Below are 16,926 nucleotides of genomic sequence, written 5' to 3'. Positions count from 1 at the left end.
TCCCGATCTACAATCTATGTTTTTCTTAAGATGTGAGCGACTTCCGGAATAGGATCGTGCTAATGTTGAACGAAAAGTTTTTTTGTTCAACATTGACACGATAGTACCCCGGAAGTCGCTTACATCTTACGAAAAACATAGATTGTAGATCGTGATCAAGTGTTCTGTGACCGGCAATCTTTCCTGGCGAGGGGTTTATTATGTGTTAAAATATATGCAATTCAACAGCAAAATCGACGGGTCCGAGCGCATTTCGGACCACGAATCCATTCCATTTTTATTACATTATTAATCACAACCCTGTATATTAGAAGTCATTGCTTTTGATCTTTGAACATCGATCCACATATCCACAGGTAAGGTACGTAAAATTTAAAATGTCTAAAGTGAATAAGCAAATTATGGTTAAATATTTTGCATAGTATTTTGCAAGCTTTATAGGGGAGTGTCCGGCTGTCCGTCCGCCCGTGAACACGATAACTGTCAAACGCTTGGACCGATTTGGTTCAAACTTTGCACAGTAGATCTATATGCCACATGCAATAAGCCTATTGAAATGGTTCAAATCTCAAAATCCAATGACCCCTTGGGACCACGCCTCTCTGTCTCTGCCAAACGCTTGAATTTTAGATGCTCTTTAGGGGTTTATTTGTAGTCGTAGGTAATAAAGGGAAATGAGATCGAAGTTCTACTTTTCGAAAATGCGCTAAAAATCTCAATAAATGTAAAAGTTGGCATTGCGCAGTCTGCGCATGCGCACATCAATCATGAAGATTTTTCTCGGTTAATGTGTCACAGTTGAAAGCTACCGAATGCCAAAAGAACGAACTAAATATCTTGAAAACTGTAGGAGTAGTTATGGCCTCGTACGGAGAGACGGACGGAAAAAGTGGCCTTAATAGCTCCTTCCAACATACGTTGAAAATGCTCTAACCCGTCTAAAGATACCAAGCGCGAAGCGACCGTAGTACTCCAATAGAAAAATTGTCTGTATCTGTATGTATCAAACAGGAGAGCGGAGGAGGCGGATCGTATTATCTTTGTATCTCGCCTTGTATATACCGTGTATCTCAGGTTGAACCAAAGACTATTCTCCTAGGATAGTCTTTAATTATACATACATAGGTACATAATAAATATAAAAGGTAATTTTTGATGACAACGGCTGTCAAGTTTTGTCGCGGGTAAACTCGAAAAAACTGCTGACAGGTGCTGTCATACAGTTTTTTCCATCTAGAAACCGTTTGTGATTGGTAAAAATTAAGGCGAGGGAAATAGTCAAAAATAATCTATTAGTCCAGTCAAATTAGCTCTAAAAGTAGTATAAACTGGATGTTGTCATTTCACTGAACGAAACCAAGCGTATTCTATTCCGCTGAATCGGAAAATCATAGTCCCCCAGGCCGGAAACGCCCGGAACATATTGTTATAAACAAAAAACGAAGAAAAAATGGGAAAATGTCGTGTTTTTTCACATTTGACTGCCAATATCTCGTTAACTATTGCTCTGAGGGAAAAAATGAATAGAAATGAACTTGTTTAGAATAAAATTTTCTATAAGATACAGTGTTTTCAATTTTTTTATATGTATAAAAAAATTGAAAAATTTATATGTATAAAAAAATTGAAAACACTGTATCTTATAGAAAATTTTATTCTAAACAAGTTCATTTCTATTCATTTTTTCCCTCAGAGCAATAGTTAACGAGATATTGGCAGTCAAATGTGAAAAAACACGACATTTTCCCATTTTTTCTTCGTTTTTTGTTTATAACAATATGTTCCGAATTATAACCCTAAAACAATCTTTTTCAATAATTGTCCCGATGATTCCTGCAAATCGAGGGACTGTGCAATTTTTTTTCAAAATCCGAAGAATTTTCTTAGTTAACAAATGGAATAACTCCCGAAATATAACAACAAAAATATAACTCTATAATAGGCGAATGTAAAGCTCTCGGAAAGCCGTACATTAAAAAAAAATACGTCCAAATCCGATTAATAGTTCACGAGAAATCAGCTTTTGACTTTGAAGTCAGTTTTCGAAACAACCAAAAATGATTTTGCAAATCGGGTCGCACCCATCGATTCTTTACAGCGTGAACTTTTTTCGTGTTTCTATTTCACCAAAATGAATGGTTTTTATTAAATTAAATTAAAATTAAATTAAATTAACTTTTATTCTAAACAAGTTCATTTCTATTCATTTTTTCCCTCAGAGCAATAGTTAACGAGATATTGGCAAATGTGAAAAAACACGATATTTTCCCATTTTTTTTTTTTGTTTATAACAATATGTTCCGGGCGTTTCCGGCCAGGGGGACTATGATTTTCGGAATCAGCGGATTTTTTTACATAGGTTACGCTTGGTGTCGTTGAATGAAGTGACAACATCCAGCCCAAACCTTAATTTGACTGGACGATATGGGTTTGTATCAGATGAACAAAAATGTGTATGTAGGCAACACACTATACATTTCAATCGTGGGCCATGTAAACGGTACCTGTTTCGTAGTCTATACCTAAGTCTATATTCAATGATCGGAAGAATCATTGAATAAGTAATTATAGGAAGAAGTATTATTCTGTTTCAAAAATCGTATACAGATATTTGAGTCCGCCGCTAGGCGTTTTCGAGGCTGGCGTTCGACTTAGCAAGTGAATGCGTTCAGTTTGAAACAATTTCGGGGTTCTAGAAGGTCCCTGCACTTGTCAACGGCACCAAACTATTATACAAATTTGTAGGTGGCGGTAGTAGGTTTGTTACAGAGTCCCTCTCTGGCTGCTATGGCGTCTCAACAAGGTGACAGGATTGGTAGATTTCTTGGGCGGATGCCCTCTTCACCGGATTGGACCGAGAGGTCCTTCTTCGGGTTTCCATCTAAATGCCCTGATGGTTGAGACGTGATGTTTCCTCAATGAGGTGCCCGGATTATGGGTGGCTATACGAGGGTGGGTGCGGTCTCCGCCACAGTAGCTAGCAGAGGATGTTGGTTCGTTCCTCTCGAGGGATTACTTGTGCTGTTCGAACCTCGGATTCGGGTTAGTGCCGCTATAGAACCCATCGCACGAAGCCCACTGGGGCACCATCGGGTTATTCTAACAGTCGGTTATTTTCTTAATTGCGGGGTCTGCGAGCTGTCCTTTTCTGATGTCCTGTGGTCGATCGAGACGAGACAGATGCTGAATTGTTGTCCAAATTGGAGCGCACGGTGGTCGAGACTCTGCTACCGCGTTAGTTTTTCCCAGGATGTACTGAATTTGCAGCTGAAGCGGTTGTAGTAAAGAACTCAACGGGATAGAAAGCCGCTGGATGTTTTCAGCCCCATTAGCAATCGGAGAGGTTGATGATCCGTAGCTAACGTCACCAGTTAGCCCATACATCTATCCTCGAAACTTTTCTGTTACCCAGACGACGGCCAGGGTTTCCCTTTCGCTTGTTGAGTAGTTCCCCTCTGCTTGAAGCAAGAGGTGGGCTGACGCACTTGCCTTAGTGTTGCTCGGGTCCCTTTCCTTGGGAAAGCACAGTCCCGATGGCGTTCTGGCTGGTGTCCATGTGTATCGTGAATGGACTACTAGAGCCTTATTGCTGAAAAATGATCGCTGGCGTGAACTTTTAGTTGCTCAAAAGCTCTCTGCTGGCTCTCCCCCTATTCCCACCCTTCATCGTTCTTTAATACGGATACGCGAGGTTTCGCGACTGCAGCAAGTCCTGAGAGGAGAGGCCGATACAAAGACCAGGTGTGCAGGAAGGTCATCAGGTGTTTGAGGTTATTGGGTGCGTGCATACGTAAGGTGGCGGTGGTTTTATCCGGATCTAAAGAAACTCCTTGTGGTGTGATGAGGTGTCCCAAGTATTTGACGCGGGAGCACGCGAAATGGCACTTTTGTCTTCGCACGCGTAGTTGAAATTGACCGTTGAAATAAGCGGTCAAAGTAAATCAAATGTTGGTGAAAGTTTCGCTATAGGATGGTAAGATCATCGAGAAAGGCGAGAACTACAACTTACGGGGTACCAGTTCGAAATCGGTCTATCAGACACTGAAACGTCACGCGAAGATACAGTTCTTGCAACATGAGAACAGCAGACCTCACACCAGTATTGCGACCACGGAACTCATTGCAAAATTTGATTGGACTGTGTTGCCATATCCACCGTACAGCTCCGTATTGCGCCTTCGGACTTACCTACATCTCTTTGGGCACTTGTTATCCTAGACCCTACAATTCTCACTGCTGATATTGTAACCAAAGCTGGTAAGAGGGGCGCCGATATCAAACTGTGCTCGAAGAAATTTCCGTAAATCATAAAACTGTGTATAATAAATTGGACCAATGGATTGGTTAAGTTTAAATACCTACATCGCTACAGCTATCTGGAAACCGCATTGTTTAGTTTTGAGAAACATCGTCCTTTCTTGAGCTTTTTGGGAATATCTGATGCTTGATTGTTTCGTAATCGTGTAAGAGAAACAGCTTCTTTCTTAAAGGAGGCACTGTTTCCTAAACCGAAAATTTTACTATACATCTTATTTATTATAGTTTTTAAACGTTTTGTTTACGTGTATAAAGCGGAATTGATACTTACAAATAAATATTAATGGACACAGAGTCTAAGGTCTTCTAACTATTCTCAGTTTTAGAATATGTGGTGCATTTAGAGAACGAAAATTTTTTCACGTTATGTATAAGTATAACATTGTGTAATTAAAGGTTACACGAACAAGATCAACATGAATATATTTGGAATATTTCTTTGCATAAACATCGTCAAAAAACAAAACGAATTCTTCAAAGTAACCGTTCAATTCTAAAAAGAGACCACATTACTTAGAACTGCTGCGCATTACATGTATCACTGTATCAGTGACATTTCACACACGTAGTTTACTTGGAAAAAATTACATATAAAAGTAGATATCGTAATAACGTCTCAATAACAAGATAAATAGTATATAAATAGTAAAAATACTTATTTTCGTACATGATTTGTTAATATTGTGGACTCATTAGTGCGTGGTTCAGTTCCATAGTCTGCTAAGGTAAGCCAAAAAAATCAGAATTCCAACAAAATTGGCTGTACACCATAGTCACAAATCTACTATGTAATACCTACTCATCATAACTTTGGTTACAGAATGTCCATGAAAGCGTTTGTGTTGTTGGCGCTAGCAACACTCTTGCATAAGGCCTCAACGGAGTACTGCTTTTATCAACAAGGCAAAGAGAGTAATGACAGTTACATACAATGCGAATACGCGGGAACAGACGAACCGATTGAAGGAATTAGTTTGATACATCTTGAACAGAACACAACAATTCCGATACTTAAAGGAGAATTCTTCGCACCCTTTCCCAATTTGAAGACTTTGTTTATGACGGCGGCCAACATTCGAAAAATCGAACCGGATGCGTTCACAAATCTCACCCTGGAGATGGTCGATTTGTATCACAACAAATTGGAAGTTCTGGAACGCGGCACCTTCCAGAATCAAACAAATTTGACCTACATGGACTTGAGCTACAATTATTTTAAAAACTTGACCTCGGCGACACTATCAGGGTTAACTGCCTTAGAATGGTTATCAATGAATGGCAACCAAATTGAATTAATCGAAGCATCGGCATTGAACGATTTGGTTAATCTAAAGGCCATTTATTTGAGATACAATAACATCCCCAGCCTACACGTGGACGTTTTCAAAAAGTTAACCGCCCTAGAGATTTTGGATCTATCAATGAACAGCTTGAAAGTAATTCCTGACCAACTACTTTCTGAACAAGCACATTTGATTACGCTGTTATTGGATTTCAATGCATTGGAAGAGATTGCTGAAGGTGCGTTTGATAAGACAACCGCATTAACGTACTTGGATCTCTCCAATAATCGCTTGGAGAAATTGCCGGAAGACCTTTTTAACAACACAAAGCGATTAGAGGTCTTAAAGGCGAGCGATAATAGAATTGCAACCTTCAACTATACTGTACTTTTGAGTAAAACTCCGTTTCTGCGTGAAGTGCATCTTTACAATAATTCTTAAGTTTATATTATAGACTGCAGTATGGCTGTTTGTTAGAAAGTATTTATAATTATTACATAATTTAAATATCTTTCCTCGTTTCGTTTAGTGACGCAGTCTAACAACACAATGTGACAAGGAAGCTATACTGTAACAAGCAAAGTAAGTATGGTATAAAAATCCATAGCCTCTAGATCAAAGTAACTTGCACACAATGCTGTGAAACGCACTTTGTGCAAAGGTCGTTTAACAAATGCAACGGTTTCAGGCCGGTATAACTCAGCTTGTTATCGCAGGCTGCCATAACGTCTTGGGTCAGAGATAGTAATAAATCTGCCATTTTTAATTCTTCAATTTTCAGAGGGAGATCATCCTCTGACCTATCTGGGGTCTATATGACCTACGTCGCAAGTTATAATACTTTCTTTGGCCCTCGAACGCCTGGGACGCCACCGGTCAATTGGTGCGTGTCTTCCAAACTTCGAATTTCCTCTGCCTGCCCTTGAGGCATTAACAGGGCGCCTTACATTATCCGTCGGCACCTCCAGCCTCCACAACGACTAAAATCTCGATATTGACCTAAATTTCATTAACTTGAAAAATTAATCAGGCTTAACAAATTTTGCATTAACACCTGATGTAATTCAGGGTATACAATAGGTCGTAATTTGAGTTCGATTAAACACAAAACTAACCATTTACAGATTAAACAAATTACTTTGGCATAAATACATCTAATAAGTAAATAAGTGATATTTTAACCATTGATTGACCTTCACGAGATGGTTAGTTTCCGTTTATCGTAGTGCATAATACAAAACTTTATTTTATAGCAGAATCTATATAAATCATTGTAAAGCTTCTGAAAATTCTGAATTTAATTTAGAGACGTCAAAAATAGCAAGCTTAGATTCTGCCGTCGCGATCGTTTCCATAGAAACAGAATTGTCATATATTCTGAACGTCATTTTATATCGTGCATTTGAAACAAGAATGACAGATGTTATTAGAATGCACAGTCATCTGTTTCACTTTATCTACCCTAACGGTTAAAGTGATTACTTTATCTATCTTTACGGTTAATGAACGGCTTAGCCTACTCGTTCAGACCTATTAAAATGTCAATTTAATTATTGATTATGTAATTAATTATTAATTTAATTATGCTATAAAATAAACAATATATTATCTTAATCTTAATTACCTTTTTGAGCGATAGATCATTTCTGAATATTTACCATGGGTGTTTCCATGACAGTACGTGGAATTTACCAGTTGCTATAATTGCGACGACGGCAAAATTACTTATCGATCTAAAAACAAAACAACAAAAATACTTACTGACACCTTTTTAAAAACAATCAGTTCAAAATGAACAGTCAAAGTTTTACATTACATTTAATTTTTAATTATTGTTACATTAAACGTACAATTTGTGCTGTTGTGCTTGTTTCCTATAGAAAAAACACATTCTTCATTTGAACCTGAAGCAAAAGAGATCAATTCAATGCAGGGGGTAATCACCAGACCTAAAATTTGTACAATACTTCCCCTTCGTGTGAAGTCCTTCGGTACTTGCTCTTAACTTCCCTATACTTCCCCGTACTTCCCCTTACTTCCCAGTACTTCCCCTTACTTCCCAGTACTTCCTTGTACTTCCTCCGAACTTTCCTAGTACTTCCCCCAAACTTCCCTTGTACTTCACCAAAATTCCACTGTAAGTAGACGTTGATATAGACTTTAAATTTGCTTTTTCAATGCTACCCGTATAGTAACGGTTATAAATAACGTGTCCATAAAAATACATTGCATGCGAAATGCGAATCGATGTGAAATGAACACTATACATGAGATGAAAAATTAGATAAGTGTTAAATCATTATTTATTTTCTTACTTTCTTACTATTACCATTGAATAATAAATCTTATTATTCAATGCTATTACTTATTTAATATTTAGGTACCTTTGTATTTACATGAGGTTTGAAGGAATTTTTAATATGAAAGAAATTAAGACATAAATAGTTATCCGGCCAGCATTTATTGCTAAATTTTATAATAACATATGTACGGAACAATAATAATATTCAAGTATTATATCCCAAGTGCACGCCAAATACCTGAATATTTCGAGAGTGCACGTAGTGCACGAGCGAAATACTCATATCTGGTATTTGGCGTGCACGAGGGATATACGGGATGACTATTGCCCGACAAAAATTTTGCAAGATAAGAAGAATATAATGTTTGTTTCGATCCTTTCAAAGACATGGTTTTTCAAAAAGCATCATGAAACCGAAAATAAGCATCAGTTACAAATTGTAATTTTCGTTAATAAAATTTGGAATTATTTATTTAAGTTTCATGTTAGGTATTTGCACATAAGCAATACCCGCGGGTATTGCACAAGTGCATGAATACTCGAGGATATTTGTCTGTTGCTAGGTGATTTCTGTAATATGCATTAATATGATTGGTTGAAATTTTCTGAGGGCAATAGTCATAGATAGATACTTAACAATACTAATTTATCGGTAATCACGCAAACCGTTACCTAAAAGTATTCCCATTAGTAATTGAAATCTGAAACTGTGCATACTAACATAGTTTTTCATGATCTATCGAAAGAAAATATTATCATCACTTCCAGTTTTACCGCATGTGGATAGCAACTTTCTTATTTTAAATAGAACACCCTATATTGTATTTCCGGCATCTACATGAACATTTACGTCGTTTGTTACCACATTTCCCTATACCCTATACCCTATTCCCTATACACCAAAGGTTTTCAAGCTATTTTTTCAAGATTTTTCAAAATTTATCTTTAAGTCATTTAAAGGTTAGGGATTGACATTATTGATATTTTATGTGATTATATGTAATAGTACATTATATACCAAGGTAAAGTCGCGAATACTGTCGATACGGTACTTAATTCACAGAAATTTCTCACATCGCTAGTGATAGTATTCCAAGCATGTTATGCCGCTTATTATTCATAAAGTTTACCTGATTCCATGTGAATAAGGGTTATTTGTGTTTTACATATGGATTTATAGGTTATACGGTTTTCATTTCCAATGTCTCCGATGGTCGCAGGGATTGCGAAATCTGTGAATTTTGTAAATCGTTTACGGTTACTTTAGTAACTTGTTCCTTTACGAAGAACTAACATGATCCCCAATATCACAATCACTTCCAGCAGAAACCAACCCAACTGGTATATTCATAGTTTAATTATTGGTTACCCAACATCCTCTACACGTGACAGAATGAAAAATTTTATGACTCCGTAGTCCGTATCACCCTTAAATTAATACCGAATGGTGCTATAAACCGAAAATACTTCGAATACGCCAAAGTAACCTACCTCCCTACTATCATGGTTATTGGTTATATTACCTTTCTCCACGCTTATTTATAATAAACTACCTACTCACAAGCGTGGTGAATGATCAAACTGTATTCAAAAGTAACATATAAACCCATAGACTTAAATTGACTACTACCTGTGTACACTAAAGAATGTACGGAGCAGTGTTGTACAAGAATAAGGAAGGGGCCATTCTACAATGACATCGAGCAGAGCCATACGGTGTACTGGGTCCTAATTTACAAAATTACTGAAACACAAAATACTCTAAAATGTTGGGTTTCGTGATGCAAATAAAAACCTACCAAAGATTTAACTACGGGTCTTCACTTAAATATCTTGCGCGAATGACTTAAATATTTGGGAGAGATCACCACTGCATACCATGCACAACACGGCACTATATACGTTCATAACCATGTTCCCATGGACCATTGATCTGAATATGAATTCACATATGCGCCACTTAATATACTGCTCGTTAGAAATGAATGTATACTATACGGTAATAAATATACCTTCCCCATGAAATTTATTCTTGTAGAAGAAGATTGTTGGAGAAGGTATATTTATTAAATTTGGATTAAATTTATCTATTGCATAATATTTGTGAACTATTTATGTGCTTATCTGCATACAATTCATTGTTCCAGTGAATCATACAGCACTAAATGATAACAAATAAATCAGAAATTTCCTGGTAGATTATACTTCATTTGTCAGTTGTATGTGGTTTAATTACTAAACGTTTTGGAAAGTCGAGGTAATAAAGTGCCAGTGCAGTTAATATAAAAAAAACATGGTACGTAATTATTCTGATATGATTTGAATTGAAATAGTTTATTGACTTCATCCAAGTAACCGTCAAATTCTCTAAAAATAAAATAAAAAAGTTGGCAACTGGGCATTGTCCTTATTTTATTTTTATTAACCTTTATCTTTGGTGAAAGCCTACTTTCTTTTATTTCAGATTGTGCCAACATATTTTCTCATGTGCCTGGTTTATCTGTTTGTCCATAAATCCACCGCCAGTTGCAGAGTATCGCTAGTCAGATCCATCCACGGAGAGCATAGGAATATTTATGACCGGTATGGAAATAATAGGGGATGTTGCCAATTTGTGTACCCCGTTCTAAATTCGTCCGCCAAATGCTCTTACATTTCATTGGCAAAAGGTCAACACTTTGAACCATTTGTTATTGAAGGAAAGTCGGAGGATAATGATGACTATTTTGAGGTTATACCAGGCTTTAACCATTTATCTTTTGAACTCAGTCGTGTACCAACTATTTCTGTATCCTTATTTGCTAATTTTACAAATATTACTCATTTGTATATGAACGCAACACATGTAGAAGAAATTCAACAAGGTGGCTTTAATGGCTTGGGAAAACTCAAAGTGTTGGAATTGGCAAACAACAAACTAACTGAAATATCTCGAGGTATATTAAACCATTTAACAAATTTGCAAATTCTCAATGCATCGCATAACCACATCGACTTGATCGAAAGCAACGCTTTTATGGGTCTACTGAATTTGGAGGAACTTATATTAAGTTATAACAATATCAAAGTATTGCATCCCAATACCTTCCCACATTTCCAGTTTATATTAGTCATCGACTTATCGCATAATATGATCATTGAGCTTCCAGAGAGTGCATTTCAAAATAATTCTCAATATCAAGATGATTTATTTGATCCGATGAAGTTGGACTTATCGCATAATAACATACAAAGTATTAATACCACGTACATTCCGATACCACTAATCAGTCTAAGCCTGTATAATAACAACCTTACCGAATTTGAATTCCTCAACCTTGACTTTTTACATTATCTATCGTTAGGCAGTAATAATTTAAGCAACATATCTGAAGTTTATGAGTTGCTAACGTATTTAGATTTGAGCAGAAACAGAATTTGTGACTTAGACCCTCAATTGCTAAAAGAGAGTAAGTTTCTAACTGTTCTTGATTTAAGCTCTAATTTCATACAGAAACTTCCTGATGACATTTTTATAAGCTTGACAGTTTTGCGTAACTTGTCTCTTGATAATAACAAGCTCGAACATATACCGATCGGTTGCTTTCACAGTTTATCTGCTTTACAATTTTTGAATGTGTCGGGGAATAGAATTTCGGAATTCGACTACGGTACATTTTCGGGTTTAAGTAGTTTAATTACGTTGGACATTTCTAATAATACATTGACTTATCTTTATGAAACTACCTTTCATCCTCTTCTGGCGTTAGAAAGCTTACGTTTAGATTATAACTTTATAACAACTTTTGATCCGTACTATTTCACTGAGCATCTAAAGGTACTAAATAACGTTTCCCTGAATTTTAATCTTTGGAACTGTAAATCATTGTTAAATATCTTCACTGCTTTAAAGTCGAAATCTGTGAAAGTTTTCTACGGTGAAGAGAAAAGGCTACTTAACATACATGGAATTGCTTGTACTAAGCAAAATGTTGAAAGTCTAGTCGGTACGAAATCACCACAGAGTGAAATTAACGACGATATACAAGGGAATTATTTTAACGCGTTGTTTAATGAGAACTTTATTAATTCCAAGTTTTATCAGTTCTTCAAAGATTTTAGCAATTCTCATTTTGAGGAACAAAGATTCCTAAACGAATTTACGAAGACTTTCTCTAAAATATTAAATGAGTACAAGAATTCAATGCCAAATACCAGCGTCATTCAGCAACTGAATGACACCTTGTCAAAATTCATTGTCGAATTTAAGTCACTTCCCAACAAGCTTGACAACTATAGTGCACGTGACTGGAACCAGCTACGGCAGGATATCTATAGATATTTCACAGTAGAGCTAAAAAATATTACTTCTCAAAAGCTTGCTAGTAAAGAATCAGATTCGTCTACATTACCCCAAATAAACGTGTTGAAACAGTTTTTAAACGCCGATTTTAAAAATTCCTTCTTTTATAAGTTTTTTCAAAACAACGATTTTTCAAAGTTTTCTGCAAGTGATCAAATTTCTGCACCCAAATATGAAAAGTATGTTGGTGGCGATGATCCCGTTATAACAAAAATATCATCTTTACAAAGTGGTTTAAATACCTTACTGGCGATTATATTAATTGTATTATGTTGCTTGCTGGCTTTGTTTCTAATTAAAAGCTTTGATAATCCTTTAAAGAAGTTTAACACCAGAAATGTGGTTGGCATGCCAACAGATTCTCATGCAACACTGGAATTAATTTGAATTTATAACGATTATTTGTACACGTTTTAAATATTGTTATAATATTGTATCAAAAATATAAAAATATTTTTTCTTTTAATTGCCTAATTTTATCCTAATCTAGTGTCTCACAATAAGAAATCTAGATTGTACGTAATATAAGTGTACTGTGACAACTTTATATTCTTTAAGAAAAGTGCCAGAAACATTGTTTTCCTGCATCCATAAGAGTCGATGTTGACGAAGCGTCATACAACTATACCTGCTTTCTGGAACGTTGGCTCCTGCTACAACTTAACTCCTGCGTTTTGTTGTATCGGTCGTACCAACCGTGGAGATAAGGATGTAGGTTAATTCGAAAATCGAAGTTGTACCTTATTGAGACAAGAACAGTTTCCACTTTTCCTAGGCCGTTAGTATTACAACAAGGACATGCCCTTCCCAATAATGCCTAACATAAGGATGCGAGTAGCTTTACCAATTGTAATCTGTATCTGTATATGTCAGTGTCGTATCATTTAATGCAACCGTTGTTTTTATCTTTTCAGCATTCGTTTAACCTTAGGGTTCATCGAAGTTGACTTCCACAGAACATTTTACCCACACCTCTCTGTGCTGCCTTGGACCTTTAAAGATGGGATGTGATGGTCGAAGATCCATGCTGCTCTCTTGATTTAAAAATCGCTCCGATATATTGCTCTAGCCAGAATTAGATTTGCAGAGCTTTTCGAGCTCCGCTTCACCACTGTCGCCGATATTGTTAAAATGCCTCTGTGATTTTCATCTCCCTTATGGGCTTGCTCAAGCTCAAACCATACCAACCGGCCAGAAAAAGCACTTGTCCTATTAAAATTCGCGGCAGTTAAATAACACCAAAATTAATTAACTTTATTACAACCGAAATATTTATTCAGGAAAGTAAATTGTCAATCAAATTCGTGTCAAATTTTCTCCACCCATACATTACCCCCCCCCCCCCCCCAGACACGTCAAAGGCGAAGCGAATCGAATTTGTGGCCTAGACGTGCGACCGAATCCTGAGATGGAAGTCCTGTTATAGTGGCGATCTTTGTGGGTGATGGTACTTCTGCGTCGCCCGAAGCCTAACTATGTCGTCTCGTAAGAAAACATGCGAGCAGGTTTTAAGATCCTTGTGTACAAAGATGCGATGGTTCCTCCGTTCCGTTGGTAATGATGGGCGTAGGTTATTCATGAGACTCCTTAGATGCGTTAAAAAACGATCGGTGAGGTATTCGGCTGTTGCAAACTCACGAACATTTCTCCAGGTAGGCGTAAAGGACTACCGTACAACATTTCTGCTGGTGATGCTTGTAGTTGCTCCTTCACCACGGTTTGTAATCCCAAAAAAACAGTTGGTCAACCCAAGTCTGCGGATTTTCATGACCCATTAACGCTGCTTTTAAGGTACGGTGCCATCGTTCTTGGATTCCGTTTGCTTGCAGATGTCCTGCAGCGGTCTGTTCCTAAGAGCCGAGTTAACTCGTGAAAGAGTGACGACTCAAATTGCCGACCTTGATCGGTAGTGACCTTGCGGGGACATCCAAAACGTGAAATCTAGGTGTCGTAAAACGCCTGAGCGACAGTTTCAGCGGTGATGTCGGTTATCGGAATAGCTTCGGACCATCTGGAGAATCGATCAATCATCGTCAGTAGGTACCAAAAACCCTTTGATGGTGGTAAGGACCAACGATGTCTAAGTGCACATGCTCGAACCGTTGGCTTGTCACACCAAAAGGCTGCAACGAGCTGGCTATATGTTGGTGAGTGTTTGATCCTTGACACGGAATACATGACCGAACCCAACGCAGTTCGCGTTGGCCTAATGCCTGGGTGAGCAGCGTTATGAAAAATTGCGAAAATCCTTTGTCGCAGAAAATTTGGAACATAAATTCTAATCATCTACTTCCGGAAAACTAAACGGATTTTTGTAGGAGACTCTGAAGTTCCCTGTCGAACTTTTGATGTTCGTATAGTTGATGTAAGGTGATTGCTGTTGGCACTGATATTTCTTTTAACCGTGGCAAGGCATCGGCAACAACGTGGTTTTCGCCTCGAACATAAATAATTTTTGCAACGAATTGTCCAATCATATCTAGCTGCCGTTGTTGCCTAGGCGACGCTTTTTCGGGTTTTTGTTGAAATGCGTAAATGAATGGTTTGTGGTCCGTCTGAACTATAAGATGTCGGTCTTCTATTATATGTCTAAAGAATTTTACCGATTCGTAAATCGATAATAATTCTCGATCGTACGTACTATAGTTTTTTTGAGATTCTGGTAATCCGATGTTCCACGTACTCCACTTCCGTAGCTCCAAACTGGCACTTGGCTGGATTTATGGCTATCCCGTTGTCTTATAATCGTTTGAACAAGATTTTTAAGTGCTGTAAATATTCTTCTTTGTTCACAGATGCCACAAGAATGATGTCTATGTAACAAAACCCGTAACCCGTTTAGTATCTTGTACATTTGGCACCGGATAACGATCAGGTATCGTCAATTAATTTAGACGTCTGTAGTCGCCACAAGGGCGCCGCCAGACGCCTGCACTTTTCTTCGGCACCATGTCCACGGACTACTTGATGCCATTGATGCTCCAACATAAACTCAAATTCAAAGTTTGCTGCTTTCAGCTTCTCGGCTGATAACGGCGTGGTCTGTCAGAGATCGGTCCTCCTTTTATTAAGGTTTGGTGGAAAACGCCGTGTTTATTCGCGGGAGGTACTGGAGTTACTCTTATGCCTGAAAACTCTTTAATTAAAATTGTAAATTCATTATTACGTATGATGGTACTGATGGCTGTAGATGGATCCGACACTTTTTGCCCATAACTCGATATCGATATGATCGATTAAACGTTTTTTGCTTGAGGTCGATAAGCAATCACCACATCTTTTTTAAACATCGCCGACACAAGAAAGTAACCATGTTACACTTATGACTCTATCAGATTTGACCAAATTAAATAGTTTGGCAGTAGTAGTCACGATGTTCTGTTATCCATTTGAAAATGGGTACATTGGTTTTGATGCTAGCTCAATTAGTATGATAATCAATTGCCTAACTAATAGATTGTAATATGTGAGCACGGTTAATGAAATATCTGAATCAAAAGTGATAAGTAGAGGCGTTCTACAAGATTCTATTCTTCGACCCCTTCTTTTTAACATCTGCACAATCCCATATCATACACAAATAAATAATATAATAGGAACATTTGTATGTAGGTTCAGTTCAATGTTGATTTACTGACTAAAAATTATATTCACCTGAATATTATATAATAACAATCCAATCCCGTTAAAATCTGAGATGATTAACTTAGGATTAACTATGGATAACAGTTTCAGGTTGGGTACATTGGTTTTGATGCTAGCTCAATTAGTATGATAATCAATTGCCTAACTAATAGATTGTAATATGTGAGCACGGTTAATGAAATATCTGAATCAAAAGTGATAAGTAGAGGCGTTCTACAAGATTCTATTCTTCGACCCCTTCTTTTTAACATCTGCACAATCCCATATCATACACAAATAAATAATATAATAGGAACATTTGTATGTAGGTTCAGTTCAATGTTGATTTACTGACTAAAAATTATATTCACCTGAATATTATATAATAACAATCCAATCCCGTTAAAATCTGAGATGATTAACTTAGGATTAACTATGGATAACAGTTTCAGGTTTACATCTCAAATCAATAAGTATGTGAGGACTGAGGAGAACGGATGCCACCATCGTCACTATTTACCACAGAAAACTAAAACTATGATCTGTTAGTAGGTCCCTTGTACTGGCACAGTTTTCATACTGTTGTGAACTATATATGTACTATATCACTCTTTTATTACGCAAGATCTGAGTCTAATTTATGGAATAGGTACGCAAGTTTGATCGGATCTCTTGTAGTGTTTCAGATGCTGGGTGGTTGAGTATGAAAAACAGCACTTTACTTTGCATAAACGCAAGAGCCTCAGGAAGAGATCGACATTTGACTCCGATTAGTCGGTAAAGTATGTATCATACACATCCGCCATTAAATACTAAGCGATGTACTAATAAGTACATTGCTCAAGAAAAATTAATGTAAAGAAACTATTTTAGGAGACCTTCTTGGTTTATGAAGCTCAAAAAAACGAAACATCTTTTGCAAATACTTAAAATATCCTTAACATTGACTTGACGTCATCAAAATTGGGCCATTCCTTCTAGGTAAAAAGTCACAGCAGCTTATCCGAAATAAAATTCCTTTTCTTTATCTCTGAAAGTGATAATGTAGGTTAGTTAAC

General features: G+C 37.0%; 1 protein-coding gene and 1 long non-coding RNA gene across 2 annotated transcripts; one reads left to right on the top strand and one right to left on the bottom strand.

The window, feature by feature from the left end:
* Window positions 1-2,318: 2,318 nt before the first annotated feature.
* LOC116163618 lies at window positions 2,319-4,845 on the bottom strand. The gene is made up of 3 exons (XR_004143780.1): window positions 4,589-4,845; window positions 4,363-4,503; window positions 2,319-4,313 (listed from the first exon to the last, which is right to left on the bottom strand). It is a non-coding gene; the product is annotated as an uncharacterized LOC116163618 (long non-coding RNA).
* Window positions 4,846-4,901: 56 nt separating this feature from the next.
* LOC116164049 (slit homolog 2 protein-like) lies at window positions 4,902-12,650 on the top strand. Its single transcript, XM_031478176.1, has 3 exons — window positions 4,902-5,042; window positions 5,138-6,038; window positions 10,367-12,650. The coding sequence occupies exons 2-3, from the start codon at window positions 5,139-5,141 to the stop codon at window positions 12,629-12,631; spliced, it is 3,165 nt and encodes a 1,054-aa protein (XP_031334036.1). The 5' UTR covers window positions 4,902-5,042; window position 5,138; the 3' UTR covers window positions 12,632-12,650.
* Window positions 12,651-16,926: the final 4,276 nt, after the last annotated feature.

The sequence above is a fragment of the Photinus pyralis genome, unplaced genomic scaffold, assembly GCF_008802855.1.
Source record: "Photinus pyralis isolate 1611_PpyrPB1 unplaced genomic scaffold, Ppyr1.3 Ppyr1.4_LG2, whole genome shotgun sequence".
Lineage (NCBI taxonomy): Eukaryota > Metazoa > Arthropoda > Insecta > Coleoptera > Lampyridae > Photinus > Photinus pyralis.
Note: the sequence above shows the minus strand (reverse complement) of the source record. Positions and strands in the feature narration are given on the sequence as shown.